This window comes from Lepisosteus oculatus, chromosome 8 (genome assembly GCF_040954835.1).
Source record: "Lepisosteus oculatus isolate fLepOcu1 chromosome 8, fLepOcu1.hap2, whole genome shotgun sequence".
Taxonomy (NCBI): Eukaryota; Metazoa; Chordata; class Actinopteri; order Semionotiformes; family Lepisosteidae; genus Lepisosteus; species Lepisosteus oculatus.
Window position 1 is genome coordinate 27,520,923 of NC_090703.1, and position 24,689 is coordinate 27,545,611.

The window sequence follows — 24,689 nt, forward strand, 5'->3', positions numbered from 1 at the left end:
GGCGATACACAAGTGTCCCCTCTTTAACTCTTAAGTTAAAAGAGAAATTTCACCAGAGCCTCACAACATTGTCAAACAATTCTAAAATACTCTTTTTGTGTCTAATTGTTAGTTTAGCAGGATTTCATATGAAAGGCAGTGACATCACCACACTGGCAAGCCCTCATCAATGTTTAACTTGTTCAGAGCACCCTGCATTACAAACTCCAAGCGTTTCATTTTAAGCTGAATACCCTCACATCTGATGAAGGCTTCACAGCCGAAACATTGCGTTTTCTCTCTTCTCTTTTCAGCATGGAATAAACCTATTACTTCTTCCTTTGCAGACTATGCAGGCTGACGCGGCTACGCCACATGAAGTAATGTTGTACATTGATAATAGACATGGGTAATGTCATCCCCATTAAACAATGTGCTTATCGCTCAAATCCTGCTAAATTAAAAATTAGACACAAGAAGGGTATTCTTGGACAGTGTTGTGAGGGTCTGGCGGAATTTCTCTGTAGAGTGAAGCTGTTATAAACTGAAGAGTTATAGAGGAGACATGTATCACCTCTTTTTACACTTGTAAAAAAAACATTTCTCTCAGTGGGCGATGCACTGTTATCTCAATCACCTGCTAATTTGTTTTACACCATGGGAAGACAGGAGAATGGGATTGTACTGTATCTGTACAGAATGTGTGTTGCGTTTACAAAATTAAAGTGTTTAAAATGTATAATTAAAAAGTAAAAAAAAAAATAAGCTTACACAAAGATTCTTAGATGATCACAAAGAAGTGTACTGCATGTCCAATGGTCTAACCCCATTACCTCCATTTCGATTAAAATCACAAACGTGTGCTTAATTAAATGCCTTTATTGATTCACAATCTGACAAAGATGGTGCGCAATTGCGCATTAATCAAATCTCTTGATCCCCGAGTGTCAGAAAAAAAAAATTAGCTTACTGATACATTTATGTAGGGGTTGTGAAAATTTCGTGGTCTTTAAAATGCATTTGGCTTGAAGGCTTTCTGTGTTTCTGTTGCGGAGATATGGACATAAGAATATTCATGTGTTGTCAAAAAAATGGCATAAAAACAACAAAGTGAAGGCTGTGAAAACATTCACAATGTACTTTATACACAAAGCAAGTGTTCTCACAGCTCACAAGGTGTTTTTAACTGCACTGCATCGGAGAGAATCAATATAGCTTCTGGGAAAATTTTTCCTGCATCAAGGTTTGACTTGTGTCCAGGGTGTATTCTGCCTTGTGTCTGTTACTTGCTGGGATAGGCTCCAAATCCTCTATACTGGATAAAGAGATTAGAAAATGGATGGAAGTAAAGGCACTGTGTGGATGGAGCTATACACAGTGATAGTGTTAAAGTGATAAATTATTTTGTAGTGCTGGCTGAAGGAAACAGCCTTTCCACCTCTCTTGCACATCAGTATCCATACCTAGTTAGTTATTTAAATATAAACATCTTAAGATGCTTGCTCTGTGCATCAGCATCAGCTATGTTTGCCCAATCCTTCAATTCATGTGCATCCAACACACAGTTCAATGCTATCAACTACACAAAATCTACAATACAGTCCTCATTTCAGTATCTTTGTACTGGGGTAATTAAATCCACAGTAAACAATCTCCAATATGTTCATAATTGGACAGCCAGAATCCTGATCGGGATGCATTACGCCTGTCTTCAAGTCTTTGCACTGGCTTCCTATCAGGTTTCGAGTTTCGAGTCAACTTCAAAATCCTCAATCCGTCTGACTCTGGTCTTCTAGCTGTCCTCACGAACATCTACATTCTGGACCTTCTCTAGCTGCACCCCAGAGCTCTGAATATCTATCCCCAGTGATATCAGAGTAACATACCCTGAGTACATTTAAATCTAATCTCAAAACCTCTCTTTTCAGAAGACGTAGTGACTGTATCTGCTTCATTTTCTAATTTTGGTAGCACTTCTAACTTGCTTGTCTTTCTTATATGTATTTACTTTGTAATCTGTGGTCCTTATAATTGTTTTAACACCTACTGTATTGCTTTGAGATGCCACTTTTAAAGCTGCTATATAAAATCATGTTTGTTTTATTATTGTTACAGAGAAACATGATCAGATTGGTTCAGAAAAAAGTATACTAGTTTGTCACTCTTCTCACTCCCTCTTTGCTAAATGGGTTTTCATACTAATCTGATCAATCTAACTGCCTATTTTCTGTGCTTTCTCTATCCTGCTAGATTTATAATAATTCTGAAAATATTCTTCTTGAAATTACTAATTTCTAAATTCCTGTTTTCACTGTTAACATCTTGCAGCAACTCTGCGACAAAATATACACTTAGCTCAACCTGAGTGTTCATCCTGCTTCCAACGTTGATTAAAAAAATATTTCGAATTCTAAGTTTATGTTTTTATTTAGTGGTTTCATTAGTGACAAAGGCTAAACTTTCTTGGAAAAATGGCTTTCCTCTTATTGACAGCTGAAAATCCTCCATACACTTAAGTGAAAAATTTACATCATTTTTACAATTTGTTAATAATAAAAATGTTAAGTTCTCTAAAGCTTTCCAAGTCAATTCACCCAGGGAGCTGTGTAAACATGCGCAGGCAGCAAATGATCAGCTAAACAGGGAAGAAAACGCTTTCAGAGAAAACAGTGTTTCAGGTGTGAAGAATACAGATCACCAATTCAATTGCAGCCTAAACCTGTCCCCACACACCCTCCCCCCCCTGCAATTAGAATATACAGAAGGCACTGAAAGCGTCACAGTACAGTAGTTGATCAGGTGTTTCGGAGACGTAAGTATAGTACGGAATTCGGGCTTTATGAACTCACACATGGGGTTTGATTAATTAAAAAAAAGTTATTTTCTAAAAATTGCACCAGGTATTAGATCTTGTTTATATTAAAGTTATATCACTGGACAGTGGTGGACGGTGTGCTATTTTGTCAGTTTAGCAGAGAACAAGTGTAGAAAACATGATTTTATTTCTGTATGGAATGCGTGTTAAGTTTACAAAATTAAAGCGTTTCAAATGCTTAAGAAATAGTGTAGTCTGCAAAGGAACAAGTAATAGGTTTATAAAATGTTGAAAAGAGAAGAGAGAAAATGCAACATTTCAGCTGTGAAGCCTTCTTCAGGTGTGAGGGTCTTCAGCTCAAAATGAAACATTTGGAGTTTGTAATGTAGGGCACTCAGAACAAAGAAGCATGTATAAATGTTTCCGAAATAACTACATGGAAGACTTTGATGCTTAAAATGTTTATGTAGAAAGTGTAATACTGGTATTTTTTCTTTAAAATCCCAATTCCAGCCACATACAGTCTGTAATGTAGGAATTTAACACAGCCTTCAAACCAAACGCATTTTAAAGACCTCTACATGTGAAAATTTTCACAGCCTCTACATAAAACTATATACACAATACTGCTGACAGCAGGAAAATTCCTATTCTTTACTCAGCAGCTTATTAAAAACAGCACCCATGATGTTCAAACTGATTTTTTTACACAGAAGACTGACACAGCTTTGCGTTGTGAATCTCTTTTTTTAATAAAACATTTGTCAGTCTGTCCGTGGGGGGAAGGGGGACTGTCTTTCATCGGAAGGTTCGCCTATTCTACTTCGAAATTGAAGAGGGGTAGGAAAAGTGCCCGCGGTCAAAACCACTGAATGCTGTAAGAGCTGTAAAACCAGTTTCTTAACAATTTATCCAGTGGGGCAATTTAACAGACACCTCAAGCCTTTAAAAGGCATCTTTGAAAAACTAAAATATCAAATATTATGGACACTATATTGACATTGGGGAATATAATATGGAATTGTATATCTAAAGAAATTAATAACGATATAATTATATTCACAAACTGTTGCTTAAATCCTGCTAAACTAAGAATTAAACTCAAGAAGAGTATTATTGGACAATGTTGTGAGGCTCTGGTGAAATTTCTCTGTAAACTGAAGAGTTATAGATATTATTAATAATGTAGCGCTTTCGGCTCACGTGGGACTGCACCCAACACCCTGCAGTACTGCTGTGTGCATACAGCACCAACATGTTGTGATATGTAGAAATATAAAAAATGTAAATATTGTGGCCATAATATTTGCTATTTTAGTTTTTCAAAGAAATGTTTATTTGTTAAAAGAAAACTCATGGCAATAACTGGATTTGAATACCTAACCTCAGGCTTATAAGTCAGTCATTTATGCTAAGTCTTATACTACTGTTTGTGCTACAGTACATGAATATAATTATATCATTATTAATTTCTTTAGATACCCGATTCCATATTATATTCCCTGTTAATCAATTCTAGAATGTTAACAAATTCTAAAAGTATGCTTTTGTTTACTCCAATAACGAGCGTATTTGCAGAAAAGATTAAAACTATCAACAACAAATGGTTAGAAAATAGGTGGATTTACACCTGTGAAAAGTGTTCCAATTTTAATGCGATACGGAAGACAATATTCATAATAAATTACCTTGGACGGTCTGTAAACTGAAAATTTATAGAGGAGAAATGTTGTGTATCGCCTCGTTTTACACTTGGAAGAACATTCCAATGTTAATGCGACACTGAATATATTATTAATAACCTTTTAAATCTGAAGCTGTTAACTCTACTTCAGACGTGCACACCTCAACACCTACATGTCAAGATCATGGTTTATCATGCGTGAATGAGTCAAATTAAAAATAAAACATGTTTACAAAGAAAGCAGAATACAGAAATCAGCTGGGGCCTCCAATGTCACTGCCAGCTGTAATAACCAGCTGAGCTAAGGGGAGATCTCTGTTTAGCCCTGCGGCTGAGGTCCCTGCTAGCTATTCAGAGGGAAGGGCGGTGATGAGCAAGCGTATTTGCAGAAAAGATTAAAACATTATCACTTTTCACAAAGTATATCAACGTAATATGGTCAGAAGGAGCACGTAAATTTTTTTCCCAAATAACCACATGTAAGACTTTGATGCTTAAAATGTTTAGGGAGAAAGTGTAATACTGATGTGTATTTTTTCTTTCAACTACCAATACCAGCCATATACAGTTTACATAATATGTTTATGTTCCTAAATTAATATAGTTTATGAGCACGTGAAAGGCATGCTGAATCGGAGATTCTCAAAACTTACTTATGATTGGAAACGAATACGTGATACGATCAATGAAATGCTGTGGTGTTACTTTTTGTCAATAAATAAAAATAGTAAAAAAATATATAAAAATAGTCTTTTCGTTTACAAAGATGGTTACAAAGAAAGTGGACCAGAGTAATACTTGGAGCTTACAGCTTGTCCAAGGTCATTCATTATTAATAGTATTAGTAATATCTTCGGTAAAGACTTTAATGCATAAAATATTTCTGTATGAATAAAATATTTATGATAAAGGTAGGTTGTGTACATTTGTCCAACTGAGCAATCTTGCTTTTATAAAATATATCAACTTTTTAATGTTTAATGATTAACATGCTTTAATACAAAGTTTAAATTTAAAAGTCTAAAGAGTATACAACTTAAATTCTTAATTGGATAAAGATTGTCCCTCAGTAGTGATCGGGATTCGGGAACTGGGTGTTTTCTGGTGACAGCTCAAATGCTGTACATGAGAGGTTAAGCTTTAATAGCTCCACCTGGCGTTTTTACAAGACGATTCTGGATACTATTAACATAATGTAATTTGCATGTGGTAAAATACAGTATGATGTGATATGGCGCGTTATGATGTGATACACCCACCACGTTGTACCGCAGCGTACCTCGCTCATTTTGAAGGGCTGCATCTGTATTCACCACTGATTGTGTTCTTTTTATGCTCAGCTACTAAAGTTTCCCTTTAGTTGTAAAATTCCATATAAATATTCAATACTATGTGGATTAAAATGTGCACAGAAAATAGATTAAATGGTTAAATCTTTTAACTAGCGACCAATGCACCACAAGTGCCCCTGTCGGTCATTTTAGCCAGCTAATCACATACTGCAGTACGCCCAGTGGCTTGTGGGTAGTTGCGTGCGGTACGGGTTTGTACCGTGCATTTTGAATGGCTGCATCTGTATATAAATATATTCTTTATAATGGAGTTTACTGTGCTTTGAGGAATATTCAGTCACTTGGAAATGTTCATACACTGGGATTGGTGTTTTTCAATAAACCTATCCCATATTTGCTTTTAAATGATCCTTTGTCTTTGTGATGTATTTTTTATTGTGAGCAATAATAATCAATTGCAGGACCTCAGAAATGTATTTCACATGACTTCAGGTTAAATACCTCAATTGTACACAGCGCACAAGAGCTAAAGTGTAAAGTGTCTCCTCCTTTTAATGGGAAGAGACGTGGTGCTTTAAACAAGAGAGTGTGGCGTTACTTTTTGTCAATGAAAAAGTGTGTGTGTTTTTTTTACTCCCTGGCGGAAACTGGCTTCTATAAGAATCAAGTAATAGGTTTATTCCATGCTGAAAAATAGAAGAAAGAAAACACATTCCATAAGAATCAGTATACTGTAGCTTCTGGGAAATACATTTTTCCTGCATTAAAGTTTAATCCGTCCAGAGCACCCTACATTACAAACTCCAAGCATTTCACCCTCACACGTGAAGAAGGATTCACAGCCGAAACGTTGCGGTATTGTATTGCAGTAAATGTTTATATCATTATATCTTTTTTTTTATTTCTTTTTTAAAAATTAAAAAAATCGTTTGCCCAGGGGTCTCATTGACAGTTGACACCCCTCCATACACTCAAGGAAAAATGAATAACGCCAATGTAAACATCGTATTTACAATTTGTTGATAATAAAAATGTTAAGTTCTCTAAAGCTTTCTCAGTCAAATATGATAATTTACCTAGGGAGCTGTGTAAGCATGCGTAGGCAGCAAAAGATCAGCTAAACTGGGAAGATGTGACACAGAAGATATTATTAATAACCTTTTAAATCTGAAGGGAGCTCTAAAGGGATCCACGTGATACAGGTTCCTGCTACTGGAGTGATTCAGAGGGAAAGATGGTGACTATTCGTTGTTATTAAAAAATCACTTAGATTCGAACATGTTGTGATATTTAGAAATATAAAAAAGTCAATTAATTGTCCATAATATTGCTATTTTATTTTTTCAAAGAAATGTTTGTTAAAAGAAAATTTGTGGCATTAGCTGGATTTGAACAGCCAACCTCTCGCTTAGCATGGTCACGTGACAAATGGTGAAACAGCTGTACACATATCAATAGATACTGTATGTGTACAGTATATACTACTGTTTGTGTTACAGTACATGAATAGAATTATATCGTTATTAATTTCTTTAGATAAGCAATTCTAATTATATTCCCTATTAATCAAATTCTAAAAGTATGCTTGTTTACTCCGGTATCAAGCGTATTCGCAGAAAAGCAGAAAAGTGATAAAACTATCACTTTTCTCACAGAGTACTGTATACTGTATAAAAATCCAGTAACATGGTCAGAGGGAGCAAGGACCACATAAAAACATTTCCGAAATAACCACATGTAAGACTTTGATTCTTAAAATGTTAAGGGAGAAATGGAATACTGGTGTGTATTTTTTCTTTAAAATACCAAGACCAGCCATATACAGTATAGTTTACATACAGTTATATATTTATGTTCCTAAATTAATATCTTTTATGAGCATGTGAAAGGCATGGTGAATCGGAGATTCTCAAGAATTACTTTGCATGATTGGAAACAAATGCGTGATTGGATCAACAAAATGCTACGGTGCTACTTTTTGTCTTCGTTTACAAAGACGGTTACAAAGAATGTGGACCAGGGTAATACTTTGAGTTTACAGCTTGTCCAAGGTCATTCATTATTAATACTATTAGTAATATCTTTGGTAAAGACTTTGATAGCGTCTTGATTTTGATATGAGAGGTTGAGCTTTATTAGGTATCATGTGGTATTATGTGGGATTATACGGAATAATATGGTAACCCGTGTTATACCGCGACAAGCACATCGCGTTTTAACACAGTATAACCCGCACGTTTTGAATGCGTGATTGGATCAACAAAATGCTGTGGTGCTACTTTTTGTCTTCGTTTACAAAGACGGTTACAAAGAATGTGGACCAGGGTAATACTTTGAGTTTACAGCTTGTCCAAGGTCATTCATTATTAATACTATTAGTAATATCTTCGGTAAAGACTTTGATAGCGTTTTGATTTTGATATGAGAGGTTGAGCTTTATTAGGTATCATGTGGTATTATGTGGGATTATACGGTATAATATGGTAACCCGTGTTATACCGCGACAAGCACATCGCGTTTTAACACAGTATAACCCGCACGTTTTGAATGCGTGATTGGATCAACAAAATGCTGTGGTGCTACTTTTTGTCTTCGTTTACAAAGACGGTTACAAAGAATGTGGACCAGGGTAATACTTTGAGTTTACAGCTTGTCCAAGGTCATTCATTATTAATACTATTAGTAATATCTTCGGTAAAGACTTTGATGGCGTCTTGATTTTGATATGAGAGGTTGAGCTTTATTAGGTATCATGTGGTATTATGTGGGATTATACGTTATGATATGGTAACCCGTGTTATACTGCGACAAGCACATCGCGTTTTAACACAGTATAACCCGCACGTTTTGAATGGGTGCATCTGTACATTTTATAAGAAAGGGAGAAAATTTGATATAATTGTGAATTTGTGCAACACACAGCATCCTGAAAAACGTAGTGTATAGGCAAAAGGAATAATTATGGGTAACTCTAAAGTGATTACAGTCTTCCATGTGGAAAGGCATGTGGACAACTCTAAATCAAGTGGAAGAAAATTTTATGATTAATCAAAAAACTGACCTTTTTGGCCTCAATGTACAATGCACCACATATTATCCTGAGATCAACATCCCTACTGTGAGGCATTTCCTGCTTTCCTGCACTAGGGCCTGGCAAAATGGATGCAACAAAGTAACCTGGAGGTAAATCTGCTGTACTCTCTAAGGGACTTACAGATGCAGCCATTCAAAATGCGAGGTAAAAACCTGCGGTACAGTAACCCACCCGCAGGGCACCGCGGTAAGTGATTGGCTGGCCAAAATGACCGACAGGGGCACTCGTGGTGCATTGGTTGGTACTGAAAAGATTTAATCATTTAATGTCTTTACTGTGCACATTTCAATCCGCTTAGTTTTGAATATTTATATGGAATTTTACCACTAAAGGGAAATTTTAGTAGCTGAGCATAAAAAAAGAGGAGCATAAACGATATTTATTTAGGAACATAAACATTACTGTATGTACACAAACTGTACTGTGTATGTCTTGATAGTTTAAAGAAAAAATACACACCAGTCTTCCATTTCTCCCTAAACATTTTAAGCATGAAAGTTTTATGAAACGGTACCCAAATATGTGATTGCTGTATAGAATGAATTTTAATTTTTAATAATTATTTAACACGAAAATTAAGCTGTTTACATCTTCCGCCTGAGAACAGTCACCCGTTGCTACCCAACGCAGAAACACAGCCACTAACTAGCAAAGAGAGGACATTAGCTAGCCAATATGATAAAGAAATAAATGATTATTTTGTTTATTTCTTTTGCACATTTATTTGAACATTTCCATTGATTGTACAAGTACTTGGAAACTGTCCAATCCCTAGTTCATTAGGCATTTTCTTTTACGCTGTGGGCATTCTCCTGGTCTGACGCCGGTCTGTGACATCTAGGATATAATGCCAGCCAAGTCTTGTTTTTATGTCCACTATAACATACAATCTCCTTTGCTTTTAACCGAGCGTTTAATAATTTCCTAAAATGAAAATGATTTACTTTATTTCCCTCACGGGATCAATAAAAGTATCTATCATCTGTCTAAACTATGGGACAGAATTCTGGGGTCTCCCCATACCAGAGATTATGGTAGGGCTTCAGAATGGTTATTGGCTGACACCATCTGACACCCCTCTGATTGGAGAAAAAAGACGTGCTGGTATGCTATACATACAGTACTGTACCAGGAAGAGGATTTCTTTCTGTTCGAAACGTGTATTTTAAGGGTTTAAGAAGTAAAAACCTTACAGCGTACACAGATTTCATTATATTTGTCTTATGCATAATAATGTTCACCGCTCTGTCTAGCAAATTAATAATGTAACGCTTATGGCCGACAGGCACTGTGTAAGAGCCAGCGTACCAGAGCAGGTGACGTCACCGCCCTTCTCTGTGATAGCAGGACTACAGCTACTGGGCTGTAAAGAGATCTCTCTTTGGCTCACCGGGCTGGGTTGCTGTAGAGAGACGCGGGAGTCCTGGGTTCGAGCCCCCGATGGTGGGGGGCCGTCCTAATACGGCAAGGGCGCCCGCCTGAGCCCCCGTTGTGTTACAATAATAAACTTTATTTTATATAGCGTTTTAAACGAATAAGTAATTAGACTGCTCATAAACCTAATCACTTGCTTTTTCTTTTTATTTAGGCTGAGATTTCAACTATAGATCGTATTATTAATAACCATAATAACAACCAACCAACAAAAACAACCATATAAACATAATACCAACCAAAAACATAGATAATGACCACAATACAAAATCAAATATATCAAACCATTATACTCTTGCAAATTCCTCCAAATATTATAATCCCGCCCCTTATGCAAAACCAAACCCTCCTCCCATCCCAGTTTATCCTCTTTATCATCCTCAAAATCCACCTCAATTTTCAACATAAAGCATTACTGCTTACTGGGTTTTTGGGGGGGGGAGGTGTCTTTCGCTGGAAATCTCGCCTGCTTACGAGTACAACCCCCTCTCTGCCGGAGTGCTGGCTGTGACGAATTAAACCGGTTTCACAGGTATTTTCAAAGTAGGAAGTACAGTGTTAACTGGTAGCTGGGCTCCTCAATGGAATCGCTTTAACATGCTAATGCGTTGGTTTAACAGTCCGAGAGTGGCAAGCTTCCAATGTCAACTCGACTCGATTGGAAGACAATGAACGTATTTTAGCCCTAAATGAATTAATAGCAAACATGGTTTACATAAAATACATTTTTCCAAGAAAGTTTATAATAATACGATCTATAGTTGAAATCTGAGCCTAAATATAAAGGAAAAGCATTTTCAGAGAGCAATCACGCTGTGTTTATGTAGAAAAATCGATTAGCTTTATGAGCAATCTAATTACCTATTCGCTTAAAACGCTAAATAAAATAAAGTTTATTTAGAGATGAATGATCAGTGTTGCAGTTTAAATAATTTTCGTAGGAGGGCTTGGACAGATTCCAAGTGCATTTTTGCAATTTACATTGCATTGTCCAATGTGCTGTTGTAATAGTTTAGAATACAGTTAGTCTAAGCTTTATCAGCTTTATTTATGGGTTGCAATTTAGAAAAAGTCAAAAACCGCACTCAAAATGCAATTTAGAGCTTTCTGGCAAGAGGAGACACCCAAATTATAATGTAACATGCCACTGTTTGTGCATGAACAAAGTTATACTGCAATTTTCCTTAGATACGCGATTAAAAAAAAAAAAATTTTTAATCCCCGGCGGAACACACTCCATAAGAATCAGCGCTTTTATACAGTATATCGCCTTTAAACACATATATTTAAACACGCGTTTACGATTTAAATCAAAACGTGATTCAAATCAATATAAATGTTTATTTTGTAACGCATAGGTGACTATTCATTGTTATTAAAAAGACTTAAATTCGATCATGTTGTGATATTTAGAAATATAAATTTGTTTGGTGCGAGTGAGGTTTTATTTAATCTCTGACAAAGGGAAACGTTTCATTTTTTCAAAGAAATGTTTGTTAAAAAATAAAGTCATAGTTCCATGGGATTCAATCACAGACCATGTGACATGGGAGTCAGGAAACTAACACACAGCGCCACCAGATTTGATAACACTATAAAAACGCTATAAAATAATGTGACTAGGCACAGAACAAGTTTACAGCACAGTACAATAATAAATGGTGACCATGACTTTAGAAGCATAAATTACCTTACACTCAATTTAAACACAAGCTTTCTTAAGCCCTCTAAGCTGGTTCATACAGATACGTAGAGATCCAGGCTCAGAACACACAGCTTCATTAGCGAATACATATGCAGGACAACGAGAGAAGACGTTTTACAGAGGATGGATTTTTAGAAACATCCCATCAGTGACATCACTGAAGTCAACTCCTAGGTACTGTAACTGCCGTATGGATAGTTTCACAAGAATCAGACAAAGGTTTAAGCATCGCTTGTTCTAGATAAAACTGCAAAAAAAAACAACAACCAATAATGTACTTCTTTGCGGCTCTGTTTGCCCAAATCATATATTCACAACGTGAAATCTAGAAAATAATATTACGTAACCAAAATCCGAAATATGGAAACAGAACCTGTGTAATTGTTGATAGATGATGTACTCGTAACATTTTTTCAAGACGAACTACAACATTTAAAAAATGACTTGTATGTACTTGATATCTCTAATCAATCCACGGGTCCCAGCACAAAACGAAACTAAAACGCATACCGTTTCGCGCTTCTTATTAGTTTCTCAAAAGTAATTTGACCGTATGAAATGCATAATATAAACCTAGAAACATATACGTGAGCAGTATTTACACACTGTAGTATCGGTGTTAAGACAAACCTCTCAAATACTGTAAATCAAGTTAAAAATATCTCAAGACCGATTCTGGTCATAATGAAACCATGTTTCGTGTATGTTTTCTTTAAAGTACCGAGACCAGCCATATACTGTGTAGCGGCGAGGCTTATTAATAAGAAAAAATTAAATGTTTCTGAGCTTTCCCAAATTAGGCCTCATTTCTCTGTTCATCTCTGTGGTGCAGCCACAGAGAAACTATTCATGCAGGCTGTTTAAGGTTTCCTTTGATTTAAGGTTTCTTAGGACAGCTCCCAAAGGGGGATGCACTTAGCTAAGCCTGGCTATTATGATCCATGGTCATCCATTGGTGCCTATCTGTCTAGGGAGTGCCAGATGGACATCTAGACTGCATTCCTAAGTGTCAGGAGTAAGTGACTCATATCTCACCTTGATCAACCAATCAGGGACTGGTAGGGCCGAGTAACCCACGTGGGACTCTGATGCCCATGGAACTTTCAGCCAATCAATGAGCTGAAGTTCCTCCAGGTAAAAACAAGCAACACAGAGATTCAGGAAGATTCAACAAGATTCAAAAGGGATTCAGGAGAATTCTGTGGACTGTTCTAAAGGGAATTCAAAGGAGAATTCCAGGGCAGGACGGCCCAGGAGCAGAAGGCTCCCAAGGGCAGGACATTCTCGCAGCGCGCCTCCTGACCATCCTGAGACTCAGCCCGGACAACCACGGAACGGCCAGCGTGTCCGAGTGCCAGAACTTTCCTTTGTTCTAAGAGTCTAGAGTGGAGGTTGCCAGAGAGTAACCAGCAGCAGGCCTCGTGAACAGGTCGGAACTGTGGACAGCTGAATCACTATTCAGAACTAGCTCTTCATCAGGAATGAACCGGTCCTCTTCCTGATTTGCTGGGACCCACAGTCATCTTTTCTCCTGTGCACAAACTTTGCTAGTTAAAGCCAACACTAACTAGCCGGTCAGTGAGCATCAGCAGCACACCGTCGCAAGCCGCACAGCACAGCCTGGCACCGAGCCAGAGAGCGCGGATTGGACAGCAACAAGCCTGCAACTGTTTCTTTGTGCCCGCAGGAGATCTGAAACCCCAAAGATTGGATGAGTATTCAACTTCAATGCATTACAGCTCGAGAATTCAATTGTTATCCCAACCAGTTGATATCAATTTAATTCCTAAGAGTTATGTACTTGTTTTGAGTATCTGATGTAGAAGTTGTAACCAAGTTCATTTACGAAACGGTCTTAATGAATGATATACTGAACGTATGTCCTCTTGATATATGTAACTCTTTGTAAATGACCGAATATACCTTTTGTATTCTGATAACCCTCTCGATAAGATCTGTTAGGTTTATATGCATATTCCATGTATTAATAAATGTATCCTCGTGTATTAGTACCTGTGTGTACGCGTTGTTTGAGTTATGTCGCATGGTTGGACTCTAAAGCCATCAAAAGAATCATTTTTGTGATTTACTGCTACAATTAATAATTGTCTCAGTAAATGCCCAAACCCTACAGAACTGGTGCCTTCAGAGAGCCACTACATTTACAGTTACAGTTCCAAAATTAATATCGTTTATGGCCTTCACACCCGTTACAGTATGCTACTATTCTTTTTATGCTCAGCTACTAAGATTTCCCTTCAGTGGTAAAATTAGATATGAATATTCAATACTTAAACGGGCACAGTTAAGACATTAAATATACATATACATACTGTATACAGTACAGTTTGCATACGGTAATATGTTTATGTTCCTAAATCAATCTCTTTTATGAGCACGTGAAAGGCATGGTGAATCGATTCTCAAAAATTACTGTACTTTGCATGAAACAAATGCGTGATTGCGAAATGCTGTGGTGTTACTTTTACAAAGACGGTCAATGAAAAAAAGAATGTTGACCAGGGCAATACTTTGAGTTTACATTTACAGCTTGTCCAAGGCCATCAAAGTTAAAGACTTTGATGGCCACAGCTCAAACATGAGAGGTTGAGCTTTTTTAGCTCCACCTTGCGGAAATTCTTGATACTATTATTTTGCTTGCCGTATTATAGGAGAATTTACGGTAACTAGCGGTATTTACCGGTAACTCGTGGTATTTACCGGTAACTTGCGGTAGACTGCGTACAGCGTACCGGAAAATAATGCGGTACCGCCCGCGCATTTTGAATGGCTGCATCTGTATGACTTGGGAAAAGATTAATCAATCTTAGAAAGACCCAAAACCACACTGGAGGGGCTTAAAAGCAACAAAGTTCTGAAGAGGCCTAGTTAAAGACTGTACCTCAAACCAATCAGTAATCCACAGTAAGATTTGAAAATTGCTGTCCCTATCCAACTTGAGGGAGCTTGAACAGTTCAGCAAAGAATTATGGGCAAAACGTTCAGTGCTCAGATGTGCAAAGCTAGTTGGGACTTACCCAAGAAGACTCAAGGCTGTAATTTCTAACAAATATTGATTCAGGGGGCATTAATACTTTTGCAATCAGCTAATTTCTGTTTCATATGTGTAACAAATTTAGGAGCATCTGGATTTTACTTTGTCACTGGAGGTTTTTGTGGCCACCAATGGTATAAAAATCCCAATGAAGCACATTACGGTTTCATTTTGTAAGGGGGTGAATTTGATAGTTACTGTATAAAAAGAAATGCTTTTCCAGCCCAATAAAATTAACTGGATAAAAATGTTGCCACAATCATGCAAAATAAATTATATGACAATATTCACAAATGTTTCTCCTGGATTGTTTCCATTCCATAATCTCTCAAATTGTTAAAAAAGAGTTAAGTTAAGATAAAGATTTGATTGCTTTGTTTGTTTGATTTCTTTTTTTATTTACAACCCAATCGGATGTTTATTTTATTTGATTCTAGCTGTTTACCACAACATATTCAGATTATATATTTCTATAAATATTCAAAACAAAATGTAATATAAAAGATCAAATATTGTGATTATTTTCAAAAAAAGGAATTAAATTCTAAATTTTCTGATGAGGTTTCAAATATAAATGTCTTCATTATATTAATGACTATTTCCCGAAAAATGTGACCACACAAATTTTAAAATGCAATTTGTTTTATCACTTCTACCTTCTTTCACTGTCATACCTTCTAGTTCTTCTGGAATCTCTTCATTTTGCACAAGAGCAGGGGAAGAGGTATCACCCTCAATGTGCTCCTCAATGGAAGATAAACTATTCTGATCTTCAAAGTCTTCAGAATAGTCTGATTTGTCTCCAATGCTAGCCACCAACCCTTCGTCATCAGTCTGTGAGACAGCCTCTTCATCGCTTTCATGATCCTCCTGAAGCAGTGGAGGCGCTGACCTTACACAATTTTCTTCACAATCTTTCCACGGACTGCCAAAGGCAGTTTTGCTTCTGTAGTTGACTGAAGGGCTATCTCTATTTCCATCAGTGAGTCCAACCACATGTCTAAAGCCAAGATTATATCTTGATAGTTGGGACTCTTGACACTTAACAAAAAGTCCCAGATGCCTTTGAACATAAGCCAAATTAAGGATGCTGCTGGCACTGGGCCTTTCCTCTGGTAGTAAACTGAGCATCTTTCGAATTAAATTGTGTAGGTTTTCAGAGTATACCTCTGGCACCTTGCTATATTCTCCTTTAATTATCTTGTAAAACAAATTTATAAGGTTTTTGGCAACAAAAGGTGGTTTTAGTGCGGTTATCTCAAACAGCAAGCACCCAAGTGCCCAGATGTCAGATTTAGAGCTGTAAGGAACATCTTGACAAAGTTCTGGGCTCAGATAGCAAGGTGTTCCAACACACGTGTTTGCCATGTCCAGAGTGTTATTCATGACTTTTGATATTCCAAAATCTCCCAGCTTGACCATACCTTTCTTGGTTAAAAGAATATTTGAGGTCTTTATGTCCCGATGGAGAATTTTATTAAAATGTATATAATTAACAGCCATGGCTACCTGTACGAACCACCCCATAACCTCTTCCTCCAAAATATAATAATCTTTCTGTCTCACTTTAATGCGGTCATCTAGTGTGCCACCATCACAGTAATCCATGACAATGTAAATGTATTCATCATGGGAATCAAAGAAGTGATTGTGACACATAACAATGTGGGGATGCCTAAGCTTCCTGAGGATTTCAGCCTCTTTTAGAACAGCCTCTTTGGTTTGTGTTTTCCGAGAGCTGTCAATTTGTATCCTTTTGAGAGCATACAGCTTCTTGGACTCGGTGTGCTTCATTAAGAAAACTTCTGCGCTTGCTCCTCTTCCAATTGGTAGGACTTTCATATACATATCCATGGCATTCTTCTCAGCAAGAACACCACCTGAGACAAAAAAAAAAAACATGATTACTAAATTCCTAATAGGAAAATAATCGATGGTGAGCTTAAATTTAAAATTTAAAAAAAAGCTAATAAAGATTAATGTCTCATGTACAGAATTTGAGCTGTCGCCAGAAAACGCCCGGTATGAATCCCGGTCACTGCTGAGGGACAATCTTTTTCCAATTAAGAATTTAAGTTGTATATTCTTTAGACTTTTAATAAAGGTAAACTGTACAGCATGTAAATCATTAAACATTAAAAAGTCGTTATTTTATAAAAGCAAGATTGCTCAGTTGGACAAAAGTACAAAACCTTCCACCTTCATCATAAATCTTTTAATTATGCACAAATAGTGTGATGGATAGTTTTAATAAAAATGTTGACAAATATATGAATTTTTGCAAGATAGAATCGTATCCAGCTGGGAATCAGCTACGTGACCTTGCCCTTCGTGAAATTGTGGAAAAGGGGTTTAGTGGGCAGCATTACTCACAGTGTAGTGACCATAGAGTGTTTTAATATACTGTACAGTATAAAAGTATAAAGCAAGTATGTTTTTTTAATGTTTGTAATAACTATTCTTGCAAGTACATTTTGTATTCAGTTTGCTTCTGTGTGTTACCTGGTGGGCATATGTTCGAGGTGTATTTATATAGCTGGTAGTATTACTGTATTAAAAAAAGGGATTTAGAAGACATAGATAACGATTTACGTTGCATTGTCAGATTGTGAATCAATAAAAGAAATTTAATTAAACATGCTTTTGCGATTTAAATCAAAACGGGGGTAATGGCAACTTTATTATTTCTCTATTATTATCAAAACTCATTCAATTGTGGTTCTTTTGGAAACAATTTGACATGTTCCTTGTAACTTCACTGCTATCAATATTGTAGCAATAGACAAAATGAAACGCTTGGAGTTTGTAATGTAGGAATTTTTATATTTATGTGTTTATCTAGTGGTTTCATTAGTGACAAAGGCTAAACCAGCTTGCCTGCCACACACACGCCTCAGGATGGTGATGTCACTGCCTTTCATATGAATCCTTTCATATGAAAACATTTTGGCACTGCACTTAATCTTAGGAAGAACACAAAACAAGCCTGTTAGCCTGTTTTTTACCTAAAAAATCACACCAGAGAAAGTGAAGAAGCATTAACTAGCAAAGGTGTTTCGCAGATGTAGGCATAGTACATAATTCAGGCTCATAATTCAGCCGGGTGTGTGGGGACTGGTTTAGGCTGAAATTGAATTGGGGATCTGTATTCTTCACACCTGAAACATTTTCTCTGAAAGCGTTTTCTTCCCTAACACAGCTCCCTAGGTCATACTTGACTATCAAAGCTTTAGAGAACATAACATTTTTATTATTAACAAATTGTAAGTATGACGTTTACATTGGCGTAATTAATTTTTCACTTGAGTGTATGGAGGAGTGTCAGCTGTCAATGAGAGCTGACCCCCCCCTTAGGCTGGGCAAACATTTTTTTAAATTTTTAAAAAATAAATAAAAAATGAGTTATAATGATGTGTTCCTGCTTAACTTAGACATTGCATGACTTTAAAAGCTATCAAAGCAGGTTTCGATAGTTAATAACCACTTTTTATGCACAAAAAATGATGATTTTTCTTCCTCGTCATCAGATCTTTCTGGGAAAAATGTCTTTTATGTGTTGCAAAAAACTGACTTGCTTTAATAAAATATATTTACAAATCCTTTTGCCTGGCAACTACCTGAATGTCCAACTATCTGAGAAGCCCTCCGTGAAACCATGTTCGCTGACAGAATTGCTGTTTTTTATGTGTGTTAATTTTCTCATTCCTCACTCTCTGCCAAATCTATTTCATGTTTGCATGTTCTTTTGTAACAAACACCTTTCTGTGATTTTTTTGTACATCTAAGCAAGTGTTCCTGCATCCCTCTTCTGCACTGTCTAGTCATGGTTTTTCTCTTTGCTTATTTCAAAGTAACACCTGCTCCATTTCTAAAACTTTTTGCTCATGTGCATTTTTGTATTTTTTACACCTCTAGCACTTTAACATCCTTAAATTTCATTTGTAGACTGTATTTTAGTTTCAGCCTTAAAAACGTTAAGTTTTCACTATCTTTTGTTTCCTGTCCTATAACTGGTATTATTGATCACCAAATTATTATACTTGACATGACTTCTTTCATTCACCCTTTCCTGAACAGTTAACAATGTAAACATGTGATGTTGTGTGCTCTCATTGAATGATAAGTGTCTCACAGTTTAAATCATTTTCATACATAGAAATTATGAAACGCTCGGTTAAAAGCAAGGGAGATTATGTCATAGTGGACATAAAAACGAGAGTTTGCTGTGGCGTTATTACAGTGTGATGAGATCGCCCGCATTCTTATAAATAGTTCCCTGGTTTCGCACCCCTGTTATACTTGTATCCAATTGCCACCCTATCACTATGTAGTTACCTGAATAGACCCCAGTGTGTTGCTCTCTCTCATGTCTCTCTGGTGCTTGCTCGTTCTCCTTCGGTCTGTCTTTTTTTCTGCTGGCGTGCGTCATTGATAGGGTGGCAATTGGATACAAGTATAACAGGGGTGTGAAACCAGGGAACTCTGTCAGCAATTCTGTAAGCGAACATGGTCTCACAGAGGCCTTCTCAGATAGTTGGGCATTTAGGTAGATTGCCAGGTGAAAGGATTTGTAAATATATTTTGTTGAAGCAAGTCAGTTTTTTGCAACACATAAAATACATTTTTCCAAGAAAAATCAGATGACAAGGGAGAAAAGTCACCCATTTTTTGCGCATAAAAAGTGGTTATTAACTATTGAAACCTGTTTTATACCTTTTAAAATCAAGCAATGTCTACAGATGCAGCCATTCAAAATGCGCGGGCGATACCGAATAATTTCCAGTGCGCTGTACACAGTCTACCGTGAGTTACCGGTAAATACCGCTAGTTACCGTAAATTCTCCTATAATACCGCAAGCAAAATAATAGAATCCGGAATTTCCGCAAGGTGGAGCTAATAAAGTTCAACCTCTCATGTTTGAGCTGTCGCCATCAAAGTCTTTAACGAAGATATTACTAATAGTATTAATAATGAATGACCTTGGACAAGCTGTAAGTGTAAACTCAAAGTATTGCCCTGGTCCACATTCTTTTTTTCATTGACCGTCTTTGTAAAAGTAACAGCACAGCATTTCGCAATCACGCATTTGTTTCCAATCACGCAAAGTACAGTAATTTTTGAGAATCGATTCACCATGCCTTTCACATGCTCATAAAAGAGATTGATTTAGGAACATAAACATATTACCGTATGCAAACTGTACTGTATACAGTATGTATATGTATATTTAATGTCTTAACTGTGCCCGTCTTAACTGTGCCCGTTTAAGTATTAATATTAATATTAATTTTGGAACTTACAGAGACCAGCCATATACTGTATGTTTAAGTTCCAAAAATTAATATCGTTTATGGCCTTCACACGCGTTGCAGTATGCTCCTATTCTTTTTATGCTCAGGTACTAAGGTTTCCCTTCAGTGGTAAAATTCCATATAAATATTCAATACTACAACGGGCACAGTAAAGACGTTTACTGTAAATCTTTCTACGACATACCAATGGACCACGAGTGCCCCTGTCGGTCAACCAATCACGTACCGCGTCATCGTGCGTCACAATGCGCAAAGCCGTAGCCAATTACTTCTGGTACATGTGTGTACCACGCACTTTAAATGGCTGCATTTGTAAGTTAAGCAGGAACACATAATTATATCTCATTATTGATTTCTTTTGTAAATTAAAAAAAATAGTTTGCCCAGCTGTTTATAATATTGTGGCATTTTCAGGTTCAGTGAGGACGAACACAGTGACACTCGTTGAATGAAAAACGGCGCTTTATTTTTCGGCACAGCCTGAAAGAAGTTAGTGTTGTACAATGATAATAGACGTGGGTAATGTCATCCCTATTAAACAATGTGCTTATCGTGCAAATTATGCTAAACTAAAAATTAGACACAAGAACAGTAGTGTCTGAATCACTGTGCCTGTCCTCGACAAACCCCAAAATACTACAATATATATCTCTAAATATCACCTCTGCAGTTTGCTGCACGAACTCGTATTGAGCAGTTTTTCTCGCATTGTGAACTTACTGTATGTACACAGCGGTCCCGCAGCGTGTAGAGGGCAAACCCACGTGAGCCCGAAAGCACTACATTATTTGTATAAAGTACATTGTGAATGTTTTCATAGACTTCACGTTGTCGTTTTTATACTACGCACGAATATTCTTATGTCCATATCATCACAAGGGAAACACAGAAAGCTTTCAAACCAAATGCATTTTAAAGACCATGACTTTTGAAATTTTTCACAACCCCTACATAAACTTATCACTGAGGTAATTATTTTTTTTCTGACACTCAGAGAAACTCTGGGTTTTGATTGATACTCAGTTACCCACCATCTGGTTGCATTGTCAGATTGTGAATCAATAAAGGCATTTAATTAAACACTCGTTTGCGATTTTAATCAAAATGGGAGTAATGGGTTTAGACCATTAGACATGCAATACACTTCCCCGTGATCATCTTAGAATCTTTCTGTAAGCTTTAAGATTTTTTTTACTTTTTAATTATACATTATAAAACACTTTAATTTTGTAAACACAACACACATTACATACAGATACAGTACAATCACATTCTCCTGTCTTCCCATAGTGTAAAAGGAATTAGCAGGTGATTGAGATAACAATGCATCACCCACTGATTGGAATGTTCTTTTTTACAAGTGTAAAAAGAGGTGAAACGTGTTTCCACTATAACTCTTCAGTTTACAGAGAAATTCCGTCAGACCCTCACAACATTGACCAATAATACTCTTTTTGTGTCTAATTTTTAGTTTAGCAGGATTTGCGTGATAAGCACACTGTTTAATGGGGATGACATTACCCACGTCTATTATCACGGAACAACACTTGAGTCTGAGTTTCTGTTAATAAAACAGAGGCCTTGCAATACATATACTGTAACTACTTTTGGTGGTTAGCTGTGTCAGCCTGCTTAGTCTGCAAAGGAAGAAGTAATAGGTTTATTCCATGCCGAAAAAGACAAGAGAAAAAAAGACGCAACGTTTTGACTGTGAAGCCTTCTTCATGTGTGAAGGTCTTGAGCTCAAAATGAAACGCTTGGAGTTTGTAATGTAGGGTGCTCTGAACAAGTAAAACTTTAATGAGGACTTGCCACTGCGGTGACGTCACTGCCTTTCATTTGAATAGGAGGGACCTGGTCCGTCAGGGTCGGCAGATCTCACTGTAGCTCGACTGGCTGCTTCCCTGTTGAGTGATGCTGGAGGCCTGGGTTCAATTCCCCAGCTGTTAGGGTGTGAACCCAAAAGCACTATATTATTAATTCTATCTTCCATGTTACATTAACTAACTCTTCAGTTTATTCCACCAGACAGTACATTAATATAATTATATCGTTATTAATTTCTTTAGATACGCGATTCCATATTATATTCCCTGTTAATCAAATTCTAAAAATATACTTTAGTTTACTCCAATAATGAGCGAAATCACAGAAAAGGTTAAAACACTATCACTTTTCACAAAGTATATAAACTTAATATGGTCAGAAGGAGCACATAAAAACGTTTCCGAAATAACCACATGTAAGACTTTGATGCATAAAATGTTTGGGGAGAAAGTGGAATACTGGTGTGTATTTTTTCTTTAAACTACCAATTCCAGCCATATACAGTTTACATAATATGTTTCTGTTCCTAAACGTAATTTCGTTTATGAGCATGCGAAAGGCATGGTGAATCGGAGATTCTCAAAACTTACTTTGTATGATTGGAAACGAATATGTAATCGGATCAACGAAAGGCTGTGCTGTTACTGTTTGCTGTTCATTTATAATGACATTTACAAAGAAAGTGGACCAGGGTAATACTTGGAGCTTTTCAGCTTGTTCAAGGTCATTCATTATTAATACTATTAGTCATATCTTTGGTAAAGACTTTGATGCATAAAATATTTCTGCATAATAAAAATATTTATGATAAAGGTGGTAGGTTGTGTACTTTTGTCCAACTGAGCAATCTTGCTTTCTTAAAATATACCAATTTTTTAAATGTATAATGGTTAACATGCTGTAATACACAGTTTAAATTTAAAAGTCTTAAGAGTTTACAACTTAAAATTCTGAATTGAATATAGATTGTCCCTCAGCGGTGATTGGGTTTCGAAACCAGATGTTCTCTGGTGACAGCTCAAATGTTATACATGAGAGGTTAAACTTTATTAGCTCCACCTGGTGGTTTCACAAGGTGATTCCAGATTCTATTAACAATCTTATTTGCATGTGGAATAATATGGTATAATGTGGCAGAATAAACTGAAGAGTTAGTTAACGCGACACGGAATTATTAAGACCTATCACCTCTTTTTACACTTGAGAACAAATGAGAACATTCCACTCAGTGGGCAATGCATTGTTATCTCAATCACCTGCTAATTCGTTTTACACCACGGGAAGACAGGAGAATGTGATTGTACTGTATCTGTACGGAATGCATGTTGCGTCTACAAATTTAAACTGTTTAAAGTGTATAAATAAAAGTAAAAAAAACTTAAAAGCTTACACAAAGATTCTAACATGATCACGAGGAAATGTACTGCAAGTCTAATGGTCTAACCCCATTTTGATTATAATTGCAAACGCGTGTTTAACTAAATGCCTTTTTTGATTCACAATCTGACAATGAAAACCGGGGTAAAGTTAGCTTGAAGTTCAAAAACAATTTTGGCACACCTGTAGCATTTTCACGAAACCTCCTAGAGTTGTGAGAACACTTCCTTTGTGTATAAAGTACATTGTGAATGTTTTCACAGCCTTCACTGTCATTTTTATGCCATTTTTTTTACCACGAACTAATATTCTTACAGTGGTGTGAAAAAGTGTTTGCCCCCTTCATGATTTCTAATTTTCTGCATGTTTGTCACACTGAAATGTTCCAGATCATCAAACAAATTGAAATATTAGACAAAGATAACACAAGTAAACACAAAATGCAGTTTTTAAATGAAGGTTTTTATTATTAAGGGAAAAAAATCCAAACCTACATGGCCCTGTGTGAAAAAGTGATTGCCCCCCCGTTAAAACATAAATCAACTGTGGTTTATCACATCTTTGGAAAGCTGAGTTCAATTTCTCCAGCCACACCCATACCTGATTACTGCCACACCTGTTCTCAATCAAAAAATCACTTAAATAGGACCTGCCTGACAAAGTGAAGTAGACCAAAAGATCCTCAAAAGCTAGACATCTTGCCGCGATCCAAAGAAATTCAGGAAATTCAGGAATTGAGATTTATCAGTCTGGAAAAGGTTATAAAGCCATTTCTAAAGCTTTGGGACTCCAGCAAACCACAGTGAGAGACATTATCCACAAATGGCGAAAACATGGAACAGTGGTGAACCTTCCCAGGAGTGGCCGGCCGACCAAAATTACCCCAAGAGAGCAGCGACGACTCATCCAAGAGGTCAGACAAAACCCCAAAAGAACACCAAAAGAACTGCAGGCTTCACTTGCCTCAGTTAAGGTCAGTGTTCATGACTCCACCATAAGAAAGAGACTGGGCAAAAATGGCCTGCATGGCAGAGTTCCAAGACGAAAACCACTGCTGAGCAAAAAGAACATAAAGGCTCCTCTAAGTTTTTAAGACATTTGGGAAGATACTCTG

General features: G+C 36.7%; 1 protein-coding gene across 1 annotated transcript in view; it reads right to left on the bottom strand.

Moving 5' to 3' along the window:
• Nucleotides 1–24,689, bottom strand: part of nek12 (NIMA-related kinase 12) — a 105,791-nt gene that overhangs the window by 21,816 nt on the left and 59,286 nt on the right. The window contains exon 2 of the mRNA XM_006632665.3: nucleotides 15,733–16,938. Within this exon, the coding sequence (XP_006632728.2) occupies nucleotides 15,733–16,912 (1,180 nt within the window). The 5' untranslated portion in view covers nucleotides 16,913–16,938. The remainder of the gene's footprint in view (nucleotides 1–15,732; nucleotides 16,939–24,689) is intronic.